General features: G+C 42.1%; 1 protein-coding gene across 1 annotated transcript in view; it reads right to left on the bottom strand.

The window, feature by feature from the left end:
• CNNM2 (cyclin and CBS domain divalent metal cation transport mediator 2) overlaps positions 1-18,690 on the bottom strand; it is a 409,496-nt gene that overhangs the window by 48,684 nt on the left and 342,122 nt on the right. Inside the window, exon 5 of the mRNA XM_033941737.1 lies at positions 7,420-7,513. Within this exon, the coding sequence (XP_033797628.1) occupies positions 7,420-7,513 (94 nt within the window). The remainder of the gene's footprint in view (positions 1-7,419; positions 7,514-18,690) is intronic.

The following is an 18,690-nucleotide window of genomic DNA, read 5'->3' as shown; positions in this document are numbered from 1 at the left end:
ATATCACAGAAGCCTACATCAACTCACATTGGCTACCAATCCAAGAAAGAATACAATTCAAATTCTACTGCATGTTATTTAAAACTCTTAACGGAGACAGCCCGTCCTACCTGAACAACCGCCTCATCCCAGCATCCACAACCAGACATAGAAAAACACACTCCCCATTCATTCCCCCCCCGACCAAAGAAGTAAAATGATCAAAACTACACGACGGCCTCCTGGCCACTCAAGCAGCAAGACTGGACGGCCAGATCTCCAACCTTCTGGTGTCCACCCCAGACTACAGGACATTCAGAAAAAAACTAAAAACCATACTTTTCAAGAAATTCCTGAAACAGCCCTAACCTCACGCTCTCTCAACAACACTAATAATAGACAAAGGATCTACCCTTTACTATCAAAGCAAGGACAATTGTAGTTTATAAATCTTCTGTTAAGCCTCCCTGTTCTTAACTACCAAAGAAATGTCAAAAGATCTACTCTCTACCACTGTAGCAATTCTATTGTTATCCCATTGTAACCCTGTTTATAAATCTTTTGTAAGCCGCCTTGAACCGCAAGGTAATGGCAGAATAGAAATCCCTAATGTAATGTAACATAGGGTGATGTGTGTACTGCCTCATTCCCCTCAGGCTCAGTTGATTCGTAAGGTTATCCGTGACAATTGGGCCATTCTTGGTTTACATCCAGGTTTACGTGATTTGCCTTGATTTGCGTTCACTTGTGGATGCAATTTAGCGGAGGCTTTTTCCACCTACAGACGTAGTGCTGCTGTTAGGGACGCTATAGTTGGTCAATTTAAATGCAATGGATGTATTTATTGTGATTAAGTGCTGGTTTGTGACCGGGTAATTGTCCCTTCTACTGGGAGAGATTTTTGGTTAAAATCTTATGCGGATTGCAATACGTCTCAAGTAGTCTACGGGATTAAATACCCATTTGGGCAATGGTATATTGGCCATACAAAAAGAAAAATCAAATTACATATTGCTCAACATTATAAGGTTGGTGAAACAGGAGACTCCACTGGTTACCCACTGGCAGGCAGCAGAACATAGAGTAGAGGATTTGAGATTTGTAGTGTTACTTCAGGTTCATCTTCCCAGGGGGGGGGTAATATATCGGAGGTTTTACTACAGAAAGAACAGAGGTTTATTTATTAATGGGGAACTACTGAACCAATGGGATTGAATAAAGAGGTAGAGTGGCACTTGCTGTGAGATTATTGATTGGATTAACAAGGAATTGGGGGGAGGGATTAAGGAGTATAAAAGCAGGGTAGGTTGTCCTGCCTCTCAGTTTGGTTTATTCCTTCTGGAAGGGAGACGTGGTTTTTAAGTCTATGCTGCAGTTGCTGTATGATTAACAAATAAGATTACAGATATGCGTAATATTGATATAATTTTGAAAAGTATGTGAGGGCATTTGATGTATAAATTAAGTTCAGTATGATAGTAGAATGATGTTTATTTTGTAGAGATAAAAATAGTAAAAACCTGAAGCGGCTTCAGCTCCTGAGGACGCCCGTGTGGCAAAACGCAAGATTGTGTTGGGATGGCTGAAGAACATTTGCCAGTTGTTATCAAGAGTGTACATAATCTTATCAAGAATTCAGGAGTTTAGTCCATGAAGCACAAGTTTTGCAAAGACATTTTTTAAAAAAACAACATTGGACCATGTGGAACTGATCATCCAGATTTTCAGGGCAACAAGGGCATTTGCCTGGGTTGTCTTTTGAAAAAGGTGTTTGTGACAAATGATAGGGGTGGTATATTCATTATATTTATGATATTTGCGGTAAAAAGTGAGGTAGATTGAATAAATTATTAATGGTGTGTGAGTATATGTATTAGCTTTTCTCTTCTTCTAATTGTATATTATGTGGTTATCAAAAAAACTTAGGCGCCAGTAATGTAAGCCAGGGTTTCACTGGCCTATATTGCAGGCGCCTACGTTATTTAGAGATTTGTGCCTATGGCTGACTCTGCCCACAAACACACCCACTTAGGTGTTAGGCGTTATGTGATAGTCGCCTACATTTCATAGAATTGGGTAGGCGTCTATCGGCTAATTTCATTTTTTTTTCCAATTATGAGCTTGTTACAACTCATAATTGACTCTATGAGTATTAAGGTGGTTTGGGTAATTCAGGTAAATGCCTTATAGAATTTGGCCCATAACTATAAATTATGTGCACCCCTTGGTACTCCTCTGTATAGCTCAACAGTGCAACCTCACTTTGAGTATTGCATTAAGTTCTGGTCTCCTTATCTCAAAAAAGATAAAGCACCACTAGAAAAGGTTAAAAGAAGAGTGGCCGAGATGATAAAGGGGATGGAACTCCTCTCATGAGGAAAGCATAAAAAGATTAGGGCTCTTCAGCTTGGAAAAGAGAAGGCTGAGGGGAGATATGATCGAAGTCTACAAAATCCTGAGTGGTATAGAATGGGTACAAGTGGATCGATTTTTTACTGTATCAAAATTTATAAAGACTAGGGGACACTCGATGAAGTTGCAGAGTAATACTTTAAAACCAATAGGAGGAAATATTTTTTCACTCAGAGAATAATAGTTAAGGATCTAGAACACATTGCCAGAGAATGTGATAGGAGCGGTTAATGTTGCTAGTTCTAAAAAAGGTTTGGACAAGTTCCCGGAGGAAAAGTCCACAGTCTGCTGTTGAGACAGACATGGGGGAAGCCATTTCTTGCCATGGATCAGTAACATGGAATGCTGCTTCTTTTTGGGTTTTTCTAGGCACTTGTGACTTGGATTGGCCTCCGTGATGACGGGTTACTGGGCTATTCTTATGTTCTTCTAGGTGCTCTAACTTATATCAGCCATTGACGTGGTGTGAGGGTACACTTACACATATGCACGCCAAAGCTGTCCTCATGCTAGTATTTTATACTGGAATCTTGGCATCAAGATAGTGTGTTAGAATTGGAACTAAGCGTGCTGCATTGGGGCACCTAGACGGAAGCACTACTTTGTAGTTATTTAAAAAATTTCTACCCTGCACCACCTACCATTTTGGGCGGTTTACAATTTACATACATAATACAGTAAAAACACACAAACAAACTACACATCATCAAAATCATAACACAGCACTGATATAATTAAAAATTCTAGCTCTTTGACTTTATCAAAGTACTGGTATAAGCCTGTGTAAAACCAAAAGGCTTTTACCTGTTTTCTAAAGCTCAAAAATAGACCTATTTCTCTGACAGTACGGGGTAAAGAGTTCCAAAATACTGGTCCTGCAATCATAAACATTGTTTCCCCTTTATCCATCTAATATGACTTGTCTAAAGGAAGATATATCCATTAATTCCTTATTTGCAGAACTCAATCTATGTACTGGTCTATATATATTCAAGGTTGATGTCAAACAAACTGGGAATATGTCATTTAAAGCCTTAAATATTAACTTTATAGAATTGTCTTTATAATATGTATACATTCTGTATTACGCTGAGAACCCAAGTGGGCCATTTTGTGTAAAACTTTAACCTTCAGAAAGGTTCTCTGGAATGGGTTATTAGGATTCAGGCTGCGTGTGCCTGGATCCAATCAAAAGCCCATTTCAGGCTTTGGCTGGGAAGTTGGCTGCGGTTTTTAGCCCTCTGTTATCTGGGGAAAAGTGAGATTCCTGTTGTTGTTGATGGGAAAAGAGGAGGGTAATACCTTTTCAGAAAACAGAAGTGTCTCCATGACACCCTGCTCAAGTGCATTCTGAATGATGTGAACTGCAGGCCATAAGTGGCTTGGAGAGTATCCGAAGTGAAGCACAGTGGTCTTGAATAGGACCCTTTCTGGGCATACCGCTCAGCTTTTCCTGTACATTATATCGGAAGTCTGAAACTGGCAGCAATGAAAACACCAATACCTATGGGAGAAGCTTTTGGTGCTGTCTTGAAAACACTGTAGCTGAAGTGATCATGCATTTCTCCCACATCTATTCCTTGCTTACTAGTGACTTAAGGTCAACATGCTGCTGTTGAGGAAGAAACTGACAGATCTTCTGCCTTCCCTGAAATGTTTTACATGTACTTGCCACAAACAGTGAGTAAAGAAGCTATGTGAGAGGTATGTACAATATTCCGAAACATTTTCTTCCTAAAAAGATTCAGGGTAAGAAACGATTTTCAATTGCTTGCCTTTTTTGAGAACAGATTTGACCTCCATAAATTGGCATGGTAAGCTTCTGGCCAATTAATTGTAGTATTAAAGAACTGTTAGTAGACTTTGTTTAGAAGTACATATATACAAGTGAACCAGAGCCCAGTTGCTCTCAATCCTGAAGAGATGTTGAAAGAAGACTTATAGAGGGGAAGAAAACTTCATACTTGCTGGGAAACTGCATTCAAACTTGGAAAAAAGTAGACTGTGGTTAAATAGGTGATTCTAGTGGTTTTTAAAGCTATTCTGCTTATTTAGCAAAGGCACTTTTTAGATAGGGTTACCATAGTTAATGAAGGGCAAAACTGGACGCAAGGCCCTGCTCCCCAACCCCGCCCTGTTCCGCTTCCAGTCCCGCCCCCATAAAGCCTTGTCTCTTTTTTCCCGACCTCCAGGCCAAGTCTGGAGGGCCTCCAGCATACTCGGATGCATGTAACATCATCCACGCTTGCTTGTTGAAAGCCCTCCAGATGCGGCCAGAGCTTGGAGCTTTCCAAAACCCAGACAATCTGCCGGGTTTTAGAAAGTCCATCGGGGAACCTGGACAGTCCTCTAATAAGAAGGTCTGTCCGGGTTTTAACAGACGTCGGGTAACCCTAACTTTAGACAATAGTTTAGCACTTAAAGTCTCTTTTAGAGTATAGTTTAGTATTTAAAGTGTCTGTTTTATTGTTTATTTTAACATTAACTTAGAGTTCAGCTATCAGCTACCTAGACAAAATACATATCCGATAGACTTCTATTCTGTATTGGGACTCTGAGGTTTGATTTATTTATTTTCATTTTATTCTGTTAATTTTTCTTATGTATAATGTGAATTGCACCTTTCCCTCCCTCATCATGCTAGGACTTTGGTAATGTCTTTACTATTTCAATAGTTGTTACTCAGGTAATGGATTGTGAGCCTTCGGGATAGATCGGACTTAATTTTGTTTGTAACCGCTTAGACCTGTGATATTCTGGAGCGGGATATCAAATATTAATAAACATAAACTTTAAGGATAGACTAAAAATGAGATGACCATGCATGATAGTGCAGATAAAGGAACTCTCTAAGATGTGGTTCATTAGTACAGAAAGCTTTGAGAGCACTGACAGTTTTGTTTATTTTTTTTCCAGCTCAGGCTACATGAGATGACATCATCTTACTTGTTTGGGTTTTTTTTAAATATTCTTTATTCATTTTTTAAAACTTCAATTGGGCACAAAAGATGATGCATTTACATAACTTAATATCATTACAGCATAATATACTTAACTAGTCTTATAGCCCGTTACATTAACGGGTGCTAGAATATATGTGTGTGTGTCTGTCTTTATTTCTTTCTCTCTCTCTCCTTAGCCGCTTGCTTTCTTTCTGTCATTCTTTTTCCTTGGCTGTCCATCACCACCCCTTGCCTGCTCCCCCTGTCCAGTTTCCCTTCCTTTTACCTCCCCTGTGTCCACCACCACCCCTTCAGTGTTCTCCTTATGCAGCAGCAGCCCTTCTCCCTTTGTTTTACTGTCCAGCAGCACCTCTTTCCTTCTCCCCCTGTCCAACATTAGGCCTCCGTTCCTTTTTCTTCAGCCCCCCTGTCCATCAGCACCTCTTTCCTTCTCCCCCTGTCCCTTCCTTTTTCTCCCCCCTCCTTCTTATCCCTATGATACACTTACCTTGCTCTGCCCCTGATCAGAGGTTCCCGACAGCCGCCCAGTTGCACCCATTGGAAAAGTTCCCTCTGCCGCATCCCGTACCCCTCCTGACGCGACTCCCGCTGTCTTTCTTTCTGTCTGTCTCTGTCCCTGGTCCCCTTTGTCTTTCTGTCTTTCTGTGTATCTCCCTGCCTCTGTGTCTTTCTTCTTTTCTTTCTAAATCCCTTCCTCCCTCTGTCTGTCTGTCCAAAGCAGCATTCCCTCCCCCTCCATTTCCCTCCCCTCACACCAGTTCCCTGCAGCAGCATTAGCGTTTCCTCTACCCCCCTTTCCCTTCCCGCGGTACAGACTACGAATCTGGCGATTCCAGCATGTGCAGCAGTCTTCACACACTGCTTTGGGCCCTTCTACTGGCCTGATTTACTCTGGCATGTCACTGATGACATCATCAGAGACGCGGCAGAGCAAATCAGGGCAGTAGAAGGGCTCGAAGCAGTGTGTGAAGACTGCTGCACATGCTGCTTGAATCACCAAGGTAGTCGGATCCGCGGGAAGGGAAGGGGGGGCAAACGACTCGGGTCCCGATCCGGGGCGAAAAGTTGCTGGGCTCCTTGGTGGGGGCGCTGAGCGTCCGCAATCCCTCTCCTCCGAGACACCCCCCGCCCGCCCGCTGGAGGAACAGAGATCGGCGGCTGGCTGCGGTCTCGGCTTGTGGAGGCATCGGCGGCTGGTGACGTAAGCGCGCATGCGCACTCCTACCTAAGGTGCCCTACATCTCACGGAAAACGGTCGCACGCAGATGGGAGTGCGCATGCGCGGCCTAGCATTTTATTATATTAGATAGAATAAAGACAAAACTTATTTTTTTCCCACCCATTTTCAATTTACAAACATCTCATAAAATACTTGTAATCAACCCTTCTATATTTCTCAACAAATGCCAAAACATATCCCCCTCCCCAGATGTGCATGTTTTCCCCAAATCATACAAATAAATCAATCTGTACAATATTTAGTTAATGATTCCCAATCTTGCATCAATTTTTTATAATAACCCTTCTGAATGGCCATAAACTTTTCCATTTTAAAGATATAACATAGGGATTCCCACCAGAATGAATTATTTAATCTATCCCAATTTTTCCAATTCTTTAAAACAAGCTGCATGGCATCTCCCGTCATTATAAACAAAAGTATCTTACTTGTGAGGAATACATATCTTGCTTGTCCTTAGAGAAAAATTTACTACACTTCTTAAAGAGGGGGAGGCCTTACCAAGGGTTGCACCTATTCACATGCCAGCTCTGGACCAGGGACTCTGACACGGTGCCAATATTCCCACTATTGCTACTGCTATCATATAAAAAAGAAAGCTTTTTTTTTTCTAACTCCTTTGCACATTTCCACTATGGGGCATGCAAAATTCTGAAATGTAGCAATGTAAGTAAATTTTCTTCTGAAATGCATCAAAGGTTGGTGAGGAGCTCGTTTGCAGGTGTAACAAAATTGAATGTAAAACCACCATAACCCATGAAACATTTTATGGGTTTCAGCACATCAATCTTCTACAGATTTAAAACCAGAAAAAGCAGAGCATACCTGGAGAAGTTGTCAATGCCATCACCCCATAATATGAAAAAGCACCGGCTTCAAATTTCATTCCTTCTTTCCCAGCCTCAACTTCCACTTTTCCCTGCAGAGGAAAGCACAGAGTTTCAACCTGGAGCTATTGTCACTGCTGAAGGTCAACTAACAAATGCATACATAATTATGCTGAGTTTAGATCAGGCATAGGGCAGGGATCTCAAAGTCCCTCCTTGAGGGCCGCAATCCAGTCGGGATTTCAGGATTTCCCCAATAAATATGCATTGAAAACAGTGCATGCACATAGATCTCATGCATATTCATTGGGGAAATCCTGAAAACCCGACTGGATTGCGGCACTCAAGGAGGGACTTTGACACCCCTGGCATAGGGTATAGCAGGCTGCTACAGCCTCACCTACCTCGATCCCTCTTACAGAAAGAAGAACAGCACTTCCTAAACTTCTCCCTCAGTATTCGCGGGGGATAGGGGCAGAGCCGGACCGCGAATGGAGAAAAACCGTGAATATCTTCTCGTCCGGCACTGACCCACCCCTGCATCCCTCTCGCCTTGCCCCCGGCATCCCGGCCTTACCTGGTGGTCTAGCAGGCTTTCGGGGCAGGAGTGATCTTCCTACGCTCCTGCCCCGTGCAGATCGCCAATAGGAAATGACTTCCGTGAGTTCCCATAGTCTCTCGAGACTACAGCGGGAGCTCACGGCAGCCATTTCCTATTGACGATCTACACGGGGCAGGAGCGTAGGAAGATCACTCCTGCCCCGAAAGCCTGCTAGACCACCAGGTAAGGCCGGGATGCTGGGAGGAAGGCGGGAGAGAGGCGGGAACGTGATAAAATATGGGTTCCCCCCCAAAAAAATCACGAATTTGTGAAACCGCAATTGTGGAAACCGCGAATGGGGAGGGGGAAGTGTACTTGCATTTAGAAACTTCTCTGTCAGCTTCATTGTAAGTCTGAACGGGACCCCCCAGTATCACATGTACAGACTAGAGTAGGGTTACCAGATTTTACATTAGTAAAATCCGGACCCCCTAGACCTGCCCCCAGGCCCACCCAGTTCCACGCATCCCCACCCCATTGTGCCCCAATCCAGCCCCCAATCCCGCTCTAGCCCCGTTCCCCATTGCCTGCTCTTTTCGGGCAGGAGGGCATTCTGCCCGACGCTATTTCGAGGAAGCTTTTAAAAACCTACAAATTGCTGAGTTTTGAAAAGCCATCCGGACCCCTGAACATGTCCTTAAAAAGGAGGACATGTCCGGGGAAATCCGGAAGTCTGGTAATCCTAGACTAGAGACTGAAGCTGACAGGGGAGGCAGTAGACGTTAGAGCAGATGCACTAACTTCCTCCATCTACAACTGCATTTAAAGCCATAGATCGGCATAATAATTTAAAAAAAAAAAAAAAGGTCCGTTTTGGATCTAAGGCACTAGTTGTCCAAAGTCAGCAGTGTCCAAAGTCCATTCTCGAAAAATATGTCCAAAATATTTTTTTTCGAGAATCTTCTATTTGTATGTCCAACTGTTTGATCGTCCAGACCACTAAGTTGTATATCTTTATACCTCATTCTCGTCCAAAAAATCATCCAAGCCCAAAACGCGTAGAAAAAGATCTTTTGGATGTGGGAGGGGTCAGCAAAGTGATGGACTGGCCACCCAGACATGGCAACAGAGTAGTGGGGCACCTTACAGGGCACTGCTGTAAACTTCACAAAAAGGGTGCCACATAAACATCTCACCACAACTCCCTTGCAGGTCATGGTGAGCCCCCCACAAACTACTATACCCACCTGTCTACCACCCCAATAGTCCTTATGGCTGCAGATGCCACCTATATGGCAGTACAGTAGGGTTTGGGGAGGGGGAGGGGGAGGGGTTGGTGGACACACATTTTTCACCATGAATGCAGTGGTTAAAGTGGCTTATGGGCCTGTGTCCTCCTCTCTATGGTTCAGTAGCCCACTTCCCAGACTACTTAAACCACCTCTTTGCAGCTCTACTAGGCTTTCCTATGCCAGGTGCTGATGTTCTCGAGGTAGGTATGTACGTTTTTATTCCAAATTTTATGGCGGTGGGGGGGGGGGAGACAGTGATCACTGGGGGAATGTGTGGGGGTCTGCACTTTGTCCCTGCGATGGTTATCTGGTCATTTTGGATATCTTCTGGGAACTTGGACCTCTTTTTAGATCGCCTAAGTCGCAACTTATAAGTTCTGTCTAGGCAGTCTCGTTAAACTTTTGATTATTGCTGCAGGATGGCTAAGTCTAGGTCAACCCACATCCCATCCTAACCACTCCTTCAAACACATCCCTTTTCACTCTGGGCGTACAGAAGCAGTAAAAAGGCCTATGCTGCTTTTAGATACAACTAAAACCCGTTTCAATTATCGGCACTTGGACCACCTGTCTTTTTGATCGTTCAAGTGCTGATTTAGGCGAGTTTTTAGATGTACAGTATTTCCGATTTGATTATGAACCTCATACTCTATATATGGCACCTATGTTAGGCACTGCTAGGCGCCCTAATTGCAGCCGCCCAGCCACGCCTAGCTTCGGGATCCACAACTTTAATTTTTTTAATTGGCTTAGTCCTTGTGGTAATTAACCACGCTGGTATTCAGCCAATCAAAAAAATTAAAGAATTTAAGAGTTCAGCGCCAAACTCTTAGGACTCCTAGTGACACCTAAGTAGAGGTGCCCTCCCATGCCTAAAGCCACCTAATGATGCCTATCTCAAAAAGTAGGCACAGGTAGAGGCAAAGAATTGGCTTGGCTGAGTTAGGCATCCTACGTAGGCGCCACCAAATTAAGCAAGTGAAAAGCTGGCTTAATAGAGTGGCACTTACGTCTATGGTTATGCATTACGAGTTCTTTATAAAATGGTACATCAATGCAATGGTGCCTGGTTTAAAGGTGGGTATACACTTGGGTGGAATATGAGCAGAGTGTGGGTGGGATGCACAACTGCACTATTAAATTATAGAATTCTTTAATTTATGCCCCTTTTTTAAGCATTCCAGACGCAAGCATTTACACAGTATGACCAGTCATGCCTAAAATATACCGATGTGTTTGCCCTGCTATGCTGATATTTGATAAAGGAAAGTGGGCGCCTACTTTTCTTTCTAGAATAAGCTCCAAAAGGCACCTTCTTGGCACCTATAAATAGGAGTCCCTTCATAGAATTGCCTTCAAGGTGTTTGTAGATATGTGTGAAAAACAAGGGATACAAACAGAGGATTTTAAAGCTAAACATGCCAATTACATAAATGTTTTTTTTAAAAATGCGCTTTTCTACATATAACTTTTGGCGATGTAAGTTGATACATGGCTATAAGCTAAATGGTAGAAGTGGAGCAGGATATGGATCAAAAACTGTTAACGGTCCCATCACTAAAATAATAGGAACACAAAGGCTAGAAATCTTTTCCGTAAACGTGCCTAGGCTCTGGAACGCTATGCCAACATACTTAAGAGAGGAGGAAAACTTAACACGTTTTAAAAGTACCCTGAAAAGCTTTCTGTTTAAAGATGCCTTCAACCTATAATTCCTCCCAAAAAGGTAATTCTGTTTTCTTATTTACATTCCCCCCCCCCTTCCTTATTGTGCTTTCCATATACAGAGCCTTGCAAAAGTTTTGCATCACCTCCGAGTAATACATTGTACTGTCTTTCTTGCTGGATCACAGCAATATTTCTGACGCCTACTGCAGCATATTATATACTGACGTTCTGAATTTCATGCTCTATCACCTTGCACATTTTAAATTGATTTAGGACTTCATATTTAAGACTTGAAATGCATAAACTGCAGAATGTCGATATTTCGTAAATGGATTACCTTAGCTATTTCAATACGTACTAAGTTTATTTGTAATTTAACTTACCCCCTTCAAGAGGAGGTAGCCCTGAAAAGGGCTGATTGTTTTCTGCTATTCTAATAACGTATGGGCCAGCCTTTGTTCTTAATGACAAGCTTGCAGTGTCGAGGCATGGAGTGAACCAATTTTCGAAGTTCATCTGGTTGTACAACATGGTGCCAAGCATTAATCAGTGCTTCAATCAACTCAACCTTTGTTTCTGGATGTTTTCTGAACACCTTGACAGCAAGACCATTTCACAAATTCTCAATTGGATTGAGATCTGGTGACTGCCCTGTCGCTGAATATAGCTTGATGTCATCCACTTTGTCACCATCTTTGCCCGATGCACAGCTGGACCTGCCAAAGGCTTCATGAAAGTTCTGAATCCTGGGCAGCATATGTCCCAGGCATTCATCGATGATGCCACCCGATGTGGTAAACTGTCCTGCTTGTCATCGGAGAATCCGACTTGTTATCAAAACTCTACTCAAACGTTGAGCTCCAGGAATGTTAATTTTGGGTTCTCCATCGGGGTTATATCTCCCAGAAACAGGCCTTTCGTTTTGGGTGTGCCCTTACCCCTACTTGCCTGAAATGCTGCCGGGTTGATAACTCCTTAGCACATGGTCTCTGATCATGTGCAGCTATTTCCGCCTTTTGGCTGAAGGTCCGGTGCTATTTGGAGACCCTGGTGGGCTCTACCCTCCCCTTGCAGGTGGAAGGGATTCTTTTTTTGGCTACGGGCCATCTGGGCGGGCTTTCTGCGGGTGATAGTTTGCTTATTCGTAAGGGCTATATTGTGGGGAAGAAGTGCATCTTGAATCATTGGCTTCAGGACTCCCCACCCACCATCTGGTATTGGCACAATAAATGTCATCTTTTAATGGTATGGGAATCTATGTCTGCTCGGTTTTCTCATTCCAGCAGTAAGCTTTTCTTTACCTGCTATGATCAAAAGCCAAGTGGCCAATAGATTGCGGAAGCCAGTGGTTCCTTTATTGCCAGTGGGTTGAGGGCGGGTTTTGGGGGGGTGGGGAGGGTTGGTGGGAGGGTGACAGGGTTGGGGTAAGGGTGGGGCTTTTACCGGGGTGAGGAATAGCTGGGTCTGGGCTATAAGAACACAAGCCTGGACTCCACTTGTTTCAGTGGTTCTATTTGTTGGTTGTTTTGTATTTGCTGTATATTGGAAAATGCTATATCTGCTCTTTTGCATGTATTTTGTCTTTTGAATAAACAGTTATATAATAAAACTCTACTCAAAGAAAAAAGCAATATAAGTAAAGATGTGTATTTTGTACCCATGGCAAAATCCAAAGCAAAAGTATGTATGTACTTTGCTTTCAGAACTGGAGCAAAGCTCATGGGTAAAACTTACATTTGCCAGAAAGTGAAAATTTTTTAAAATAATTTTTTTTATACTTCCACAGAAGCCACCAATAAAGACCCTGGAAGATTTAAAAGATCACAAAAATTACGAACATAAGAATAGTCTTACTGAGTAAGACCTTTGGTCCATCTAGCCCAGTATCCCGTTTTCACAGTAGCCAATTAGCGGTATATAAGAAATAAAATTACATTACATTACATTACAAGTACTTGGTAAAAACCTAAACAGTAGCAAAACATTCCATGCTACGAAACCAGGGCAAGCAGTGTCTTCCCCCATGTCTGTCTCAAACGCAGACTATGGACTAAAATGATATGTTGGTTTTTTTAACAACTCTGTTCCAGTCTCTTGTGATTCTGGGGCAGATTCAAGGAACTCCCAGACAGCACTGATCTGTGGGAAACTCATCCATTCCCGTTCTTCCTCAGCAGTCAAGAATTTGGTTCGTATCACCACCTTAATGGCCCTGAATAACATTTCCCGAACCTATAAAACTGCTGAAGTGCAAGCCTAGTCCTTTAAAATCATGTACTGTTACTGATATACAACTGGGTTTTTGTTTGATATAGAAAGAGAAGGACAGAATACATTCTGTACTCAAAAGGGGTAATTCTATACTAACATTTACTTGTGCATATATAATTTGAACAATGGCACGTATGTACACAAACAGATATAAATGGTGGCTATGTTAGGCTCCGTTCGGCACCCTTATCATGGATGCCTAGCAATGCCTAACTTCAGGATCAACACGCAACTTTTCTAAAAATTGGATTAATCAGTGTCGTAATTGACCATGCTGATTTTCAGCCAATCAAAAAAAAATTTAATTACCAATTAAGAGTTTGGCACAAGGACACCTAGCAATGCCTAAGTCGACGTGCTCTCCGACACCCAATTGAAAAGTAGGCATGGTTAAGGGCAGAGAATAGGCGTGGTTGACTTAGGTATTGTTAAGTGTCCACGTTAGATGTCGGTAAATTAGGTCTGTTAAAACCTGGCCTAATATACAGGAACCTGCCTGTAGGATACTTAACAATGCCTAGGCGCCGCTAAGCAGGAGTCTATATATGATGCCTAGTGGCTGATGAACAACCATGCCGAGCAGCGCCTATAATGTAGGTGCACTTAGGTGCAGCTTATAGAATCTGGCCCATAGTGCATATTTGCAAGGGGTATGTGTGTACACACAAGTGGAGCATGGATGGAAATCCAAAAATGTTTTGGCAAATAACTGAGTAGGAATTATTTAAGTGAATTTTTTTATTGTGTTGTGTATGTTTGTTTTGGTAAATGACTTATGAATTATGAAGAATATTATTATTTTGTTATAGTTTATGAAATGATTTGTTTTTATGTCTTTTTGTAGTTTGTGACATTGTTTTAACTATATGTTGTATTGTAACTCACTCAGAATTGTTGGATGATTGCGAGTAATAAATTTTTAAAATAAATTCCCACTTACCCATGTAACTTATGGAATACTTATGTGCATATTTCCTAATACTTAGGTGTAAACACACCAGCTGTTTCTGTAGACTGCGGATAATCAGATCACTGGCCAATTTTCTTGATACATCTCTAAATATTCTAATCCACTCTCTGATAATATCAAAACTCGATTATTGTAATTTATTATATAAGGGAATCACGCAAAGAGAATTAAGACGCCTTCAGATCATTCAAAATATCATAATAAAAATTATCACCAAAAAGAGGAATTTGATCATGTCACACCACTGTTATGTACGTCACAAAATTAGCAAATTAATACAAGGTACTGTTAAAGCAGTGTTCTTCAACCAGTACTGGTCCACAGAAATTTCCTATCTGTCCACAAGGCCGGCACGTGCATTGGGCCCAAGACAGTGTTCTTCAGCTGCTGGTCCGCAGTGCGATCGATGCGGCGTTATCTTTGGGTTGGCTCCCTCTTCCTCACTGACACAATGCACAAAGTCGCGGGCAGCGGCTCCTACACACGTCCTGCGCCTGAACCGGAAGCCTTCTCTCTGACACCTGAGGAGCCACTACCTGTGGCTTTGTGCATTGCGTCAGTGAGGAAGAGGAAGCTGGCCCGAAGAAAACACCAGGGGCGGCATAAAAGGGCCAGAAGTTAAGGCACAGCATGGAGGGATTGAGGCAACGAAGGTAGGGGGAATGATTTTAGTTTTAAATTTTGTGGATTGATTTACATCTGCTGTCTGTATTTTGTACTGTTCAGGAAGAAATGTATTTGTTTCTTTTTCTCTGGGGTTGTACTGCATGCAGAGTCTTGAATCTTAGGGTTTCGTTTGTACATATTAGTACTTTTAGTTTTTGGTCCCGTATTTGCATAGGGACTGTCTGTATTCTGGTAGGAATTAATGTTGAGAAGCATACAGTGTGCTTAGTGTAGTTTAATTTTGTGGTTAACTATTATGTGTAATAAAATTATATTGTGTGTGTGTATATATATGAAAAATGAATGGAAAAAAATGGTGTTACCATTAGTACTATTAGGGGGGCGGGGTCTGAGATGGGTGGGGTCTGGCCCACGACTTAGCCAAGTGTTCTTCAACCGCTGGTCTGTGCACCAGTGCTGGTCCACAAAATAATTCTTTTATTTCCGCCAGTCCATAGGTGTCAAAAAGTTGAAGAACATTGTGTTAAAGAACACACACTGGTTACCCCTAAGCCACAGAATAACATACAAAATAGCCCTACTAACCTTCAAAGTTCAAATGTCAAAAGGGCTCCCTCTAGATCATTAAGATCTGAGGATAAACATTTATTCTCAGTTCCGTCCTTAAGAACCTTTAACATTTGGCGGGATACGATGTTTTCTGTGACACATTTGAGAGAAGAAACTAATCTAGATAGATTTAAAGAAAATCTTAAATGCTTTGTCTTTAAAGATGCATTTGAACCTTAAAAGCTACAAGGCCCCTAAATTAGGTGTGTTTTAACCTACTGTTATTCCATTTATGTTCTCCTTTTCTTTAGGCTTTGTCCCACTCCCTTTATGTTCCTGTTACCACTTATTTGTCTGTGTTCAAGTCTTTTAATCCCCCCCAAATACTCTGTCACTCCCTTTTTTTAAAAAAATTGTACATCGCACATTTTTATTAAACTTGAAACTTCATGCCTAAGTTTACACAGATATTAATACGCATAAGTTCCTTTATAGAACAGGTGCCCTGTTAAAGAATTGCCTTCAATATAGATGCCTATCCATTACAGAATACCAGTGTAGCAGATTAACATGTAAGTGGCGCTTTATTTAGCACTTAGATGCATTAATTGCAATACACGCTATTCTATAAGGTGGCATGGAAGTGCCTCAGCATGTAACTGCTAGGTTGGCATACATGTGAGTTGAGCATGGGAGGGACAAGAATGTGTCTCTACCTTACTCATGTAACTTATAGAATACTATCTGTTATGCACATATGCATGCCCATTTATGACTGCTACTGATGTGGTGTAAATGGTCAAGTCTAAATATAAAAGCGGCAAAGAAAGGCAAAACCCCCAGAAGACAGAGTTGGAAAAAAGTCAAGAAAACAAAGCATTATGATAAGAAGTTTTCAATGATGTCTAGTTCATTCGTAGGTACAAAAGTTACCTGCCCGATACAGCCATGTTTCAGTTTGTGCCTGCTTCAGGGGCATATGCTGTCACTTTAGTAGGCTAAACTAAGTGCTGTGTGAGTCATGTAAAAATGCCCTGTTGTTCAATAGAAGCAGAAAGGAATTAACTAGATCTCATTGCTGGATGTTTGAAATTTTGACTATTAAATTACAGACTTCCTATTAAGGTAACATTATAAGCCTCTGAAGCAGGTGCAAACTGAAAAGCAGCCACAATGGGCAGGTGACTTTTGTACCAACAAATGAATTAGACATTATTAAAGACTTTTTACTATACTGTTTTGTTTTCTTGATTTTTTTTCCAACTCTTGTCTTCTGACTATACCTAAATGTAGGCATGCCAATGTTGAAATCATTAGTATTTTATGATGGCATCTGATGCCATTATAAAATTAGCACCCAGCACGCAGCATCGGGATATATTGGAGCCCACCAGGGGATCAGGCGATTCTGGACCTGTTACTCACCAATGGAGACAGTGTCACAGAGGTTTCGGTAGGAGATGCTTTGGCCTCCAGTGACCACAACATGGTGTGGTTTCATCTTAGGAAGGGAGTCACTAGGTCATATACATCGACAAAGGTCCTTAACTTTAAGGGAGCTAACTTCCAGAGCATGGGAGATTTTGTCTATGAGGCGCTGCAAAATCAGGGCACGACGGACAATGTGGAGGTACTGTGGTCGGCTCTGAAATGTACCCTGCAGGAAGCAACCAATCTCTACATACAAACCGTGAGTAAACAAAGGAGAAATATTAGACCCCAGTGGTTCTCCGCAGAGATCTTGGAACTAGTAAAGCAGAAGAAAAGAGCATTTGTATCCTACAAACAATCACAATGACCGGAAACTAAAGAAGCCTATCTGGCGAAATCTAGAACTGTTAAAACAGCAGTCAGGAATGCCAAACTCCGGATGGAAGAAAATATGGCTAGGCATGTTAAAAAAGGGGATAAATCATTTTTCAGGTATATTAGTGACAGAAAAAAGAACACAGACGGGATTGTGTGCCTCAGGAAACCTAACGGTAACTATGTAGACTCGGACTCAGATAAAGCCGAACTACTCAATGGCTACTTCTGCTCAGTCTTTACCTGTGAGGCACCGGAATCTGGACCGAAGATGCAGACAAGGGAGTGCTCGGAGGACCTGTTCCAGGATTTTGAATTTACCGCGAGCAGCGTTTACCATGAGCTATCGAGGCTAAAAGTGAACAAAGCCATGGGACCGGATAATCTACATCCCAGGGTACTCCGGGAATTGAGAGATGTCCTGGCAGAGCCACTAGCTGCGCTTTTCAATCTTTCCCTAAACAAGGGAAAAGTCCCCTTGGACTGGAAAACTGCTAACGTCATTCCGCTCCACAAAAAGGGATGCAGGTCAGAAGCTGAAAATTACAGACAGGTGAGTCTCACATCAATAGTGTGTAAACTTATGGAGACGTTGATTAAAAACAGATTGGATATGATTCTAGATGACGAAAGGGATCCCCACCAGCATGGTTTTATGAAGGGAAGGTCTTGTCAATCCAATCTGATAAGCTTCTTCGACTGGGTAATGAAACAACTGGATAGGGGAGAATCCCTGGATATAGTGTATTTGGACTTCAGTAAAGCCTTTGATAGTGTCCCACACTGTAGGTTATTGAACAAAATGAATACAATGGGACTAAGAGAAACATTGACTAAATGGGTTAAAGACTGGCTCAGTGGTAGACTTCAGAGGGTGGTAGTAAATGGTACTCCCTCAGAAACGTCGGAAGTGACCAATGGAGTGCCGCAAGGCTCGGTCTTGGGTCCGATACTATTTAATATCTTTGTACGAAACCTTCCCCAGGGACTTCGAGGTAAAATTACATTATTTGCCGATGACGCTAAGCTATGCAACGTAGTGGACATCACAACCATGCCCGACAATATGAGGCAGGATCTACTTTTACTGGAAAAATGGTCTAATACTTGGCAACTGAGTTTTAATGCCAAAAAGTGTAAGGTTATGCATCTTGGTAGCAGTAACCCCTGCAGAACATACACCCTGAATGATGAAACCTTAACAAGAACTGTTGCAGAACGGGACCTGGATGTAATCATTAGTGAAGATATGAAGACTACCAATCAAGTGGAAAAAGCTTCAACCAAAGCTAGACAAATGCTGAGTTGCATCCGGAGAAGTTTCATCAGCCAAAAGCCTGAAGTTATAATGTCATTGTACAGATCCATGGTGAGACCTCATCTGGAGTACTGTGTTCAGTTTTGGAGGCCGCATTATCAGAAGGATGTAAAGAGGATGGAGTCGGTTCAGCGAATGGCCACTAAGATGGTCTCAGGACTCAAGATCTCCCATATGAAGAATGTCTAAGCAGGCTGCAGTTATATTCTCTCAAAGAACGCAGAGAG

Source organism: Geotrypetes seraphini, chromosome 4 (assembly GCF_902459505.1).
Source record: "Geotrypetes seraphini chromosome 4, aGeoSer1.1, whole genome shotgun sequence".
Classification (NCBI taxonomy): Eukaryota; Metazoa; Chordata; class Amphibia; order Gymnophiona; family Dermophiidae; genus Geotrypetes; species Geotrypetes seraphini.
Note: the sequence above shows the minus strand (reverse complement) of the source record. Positions and strands in the feature narration are given on the sequence as shown.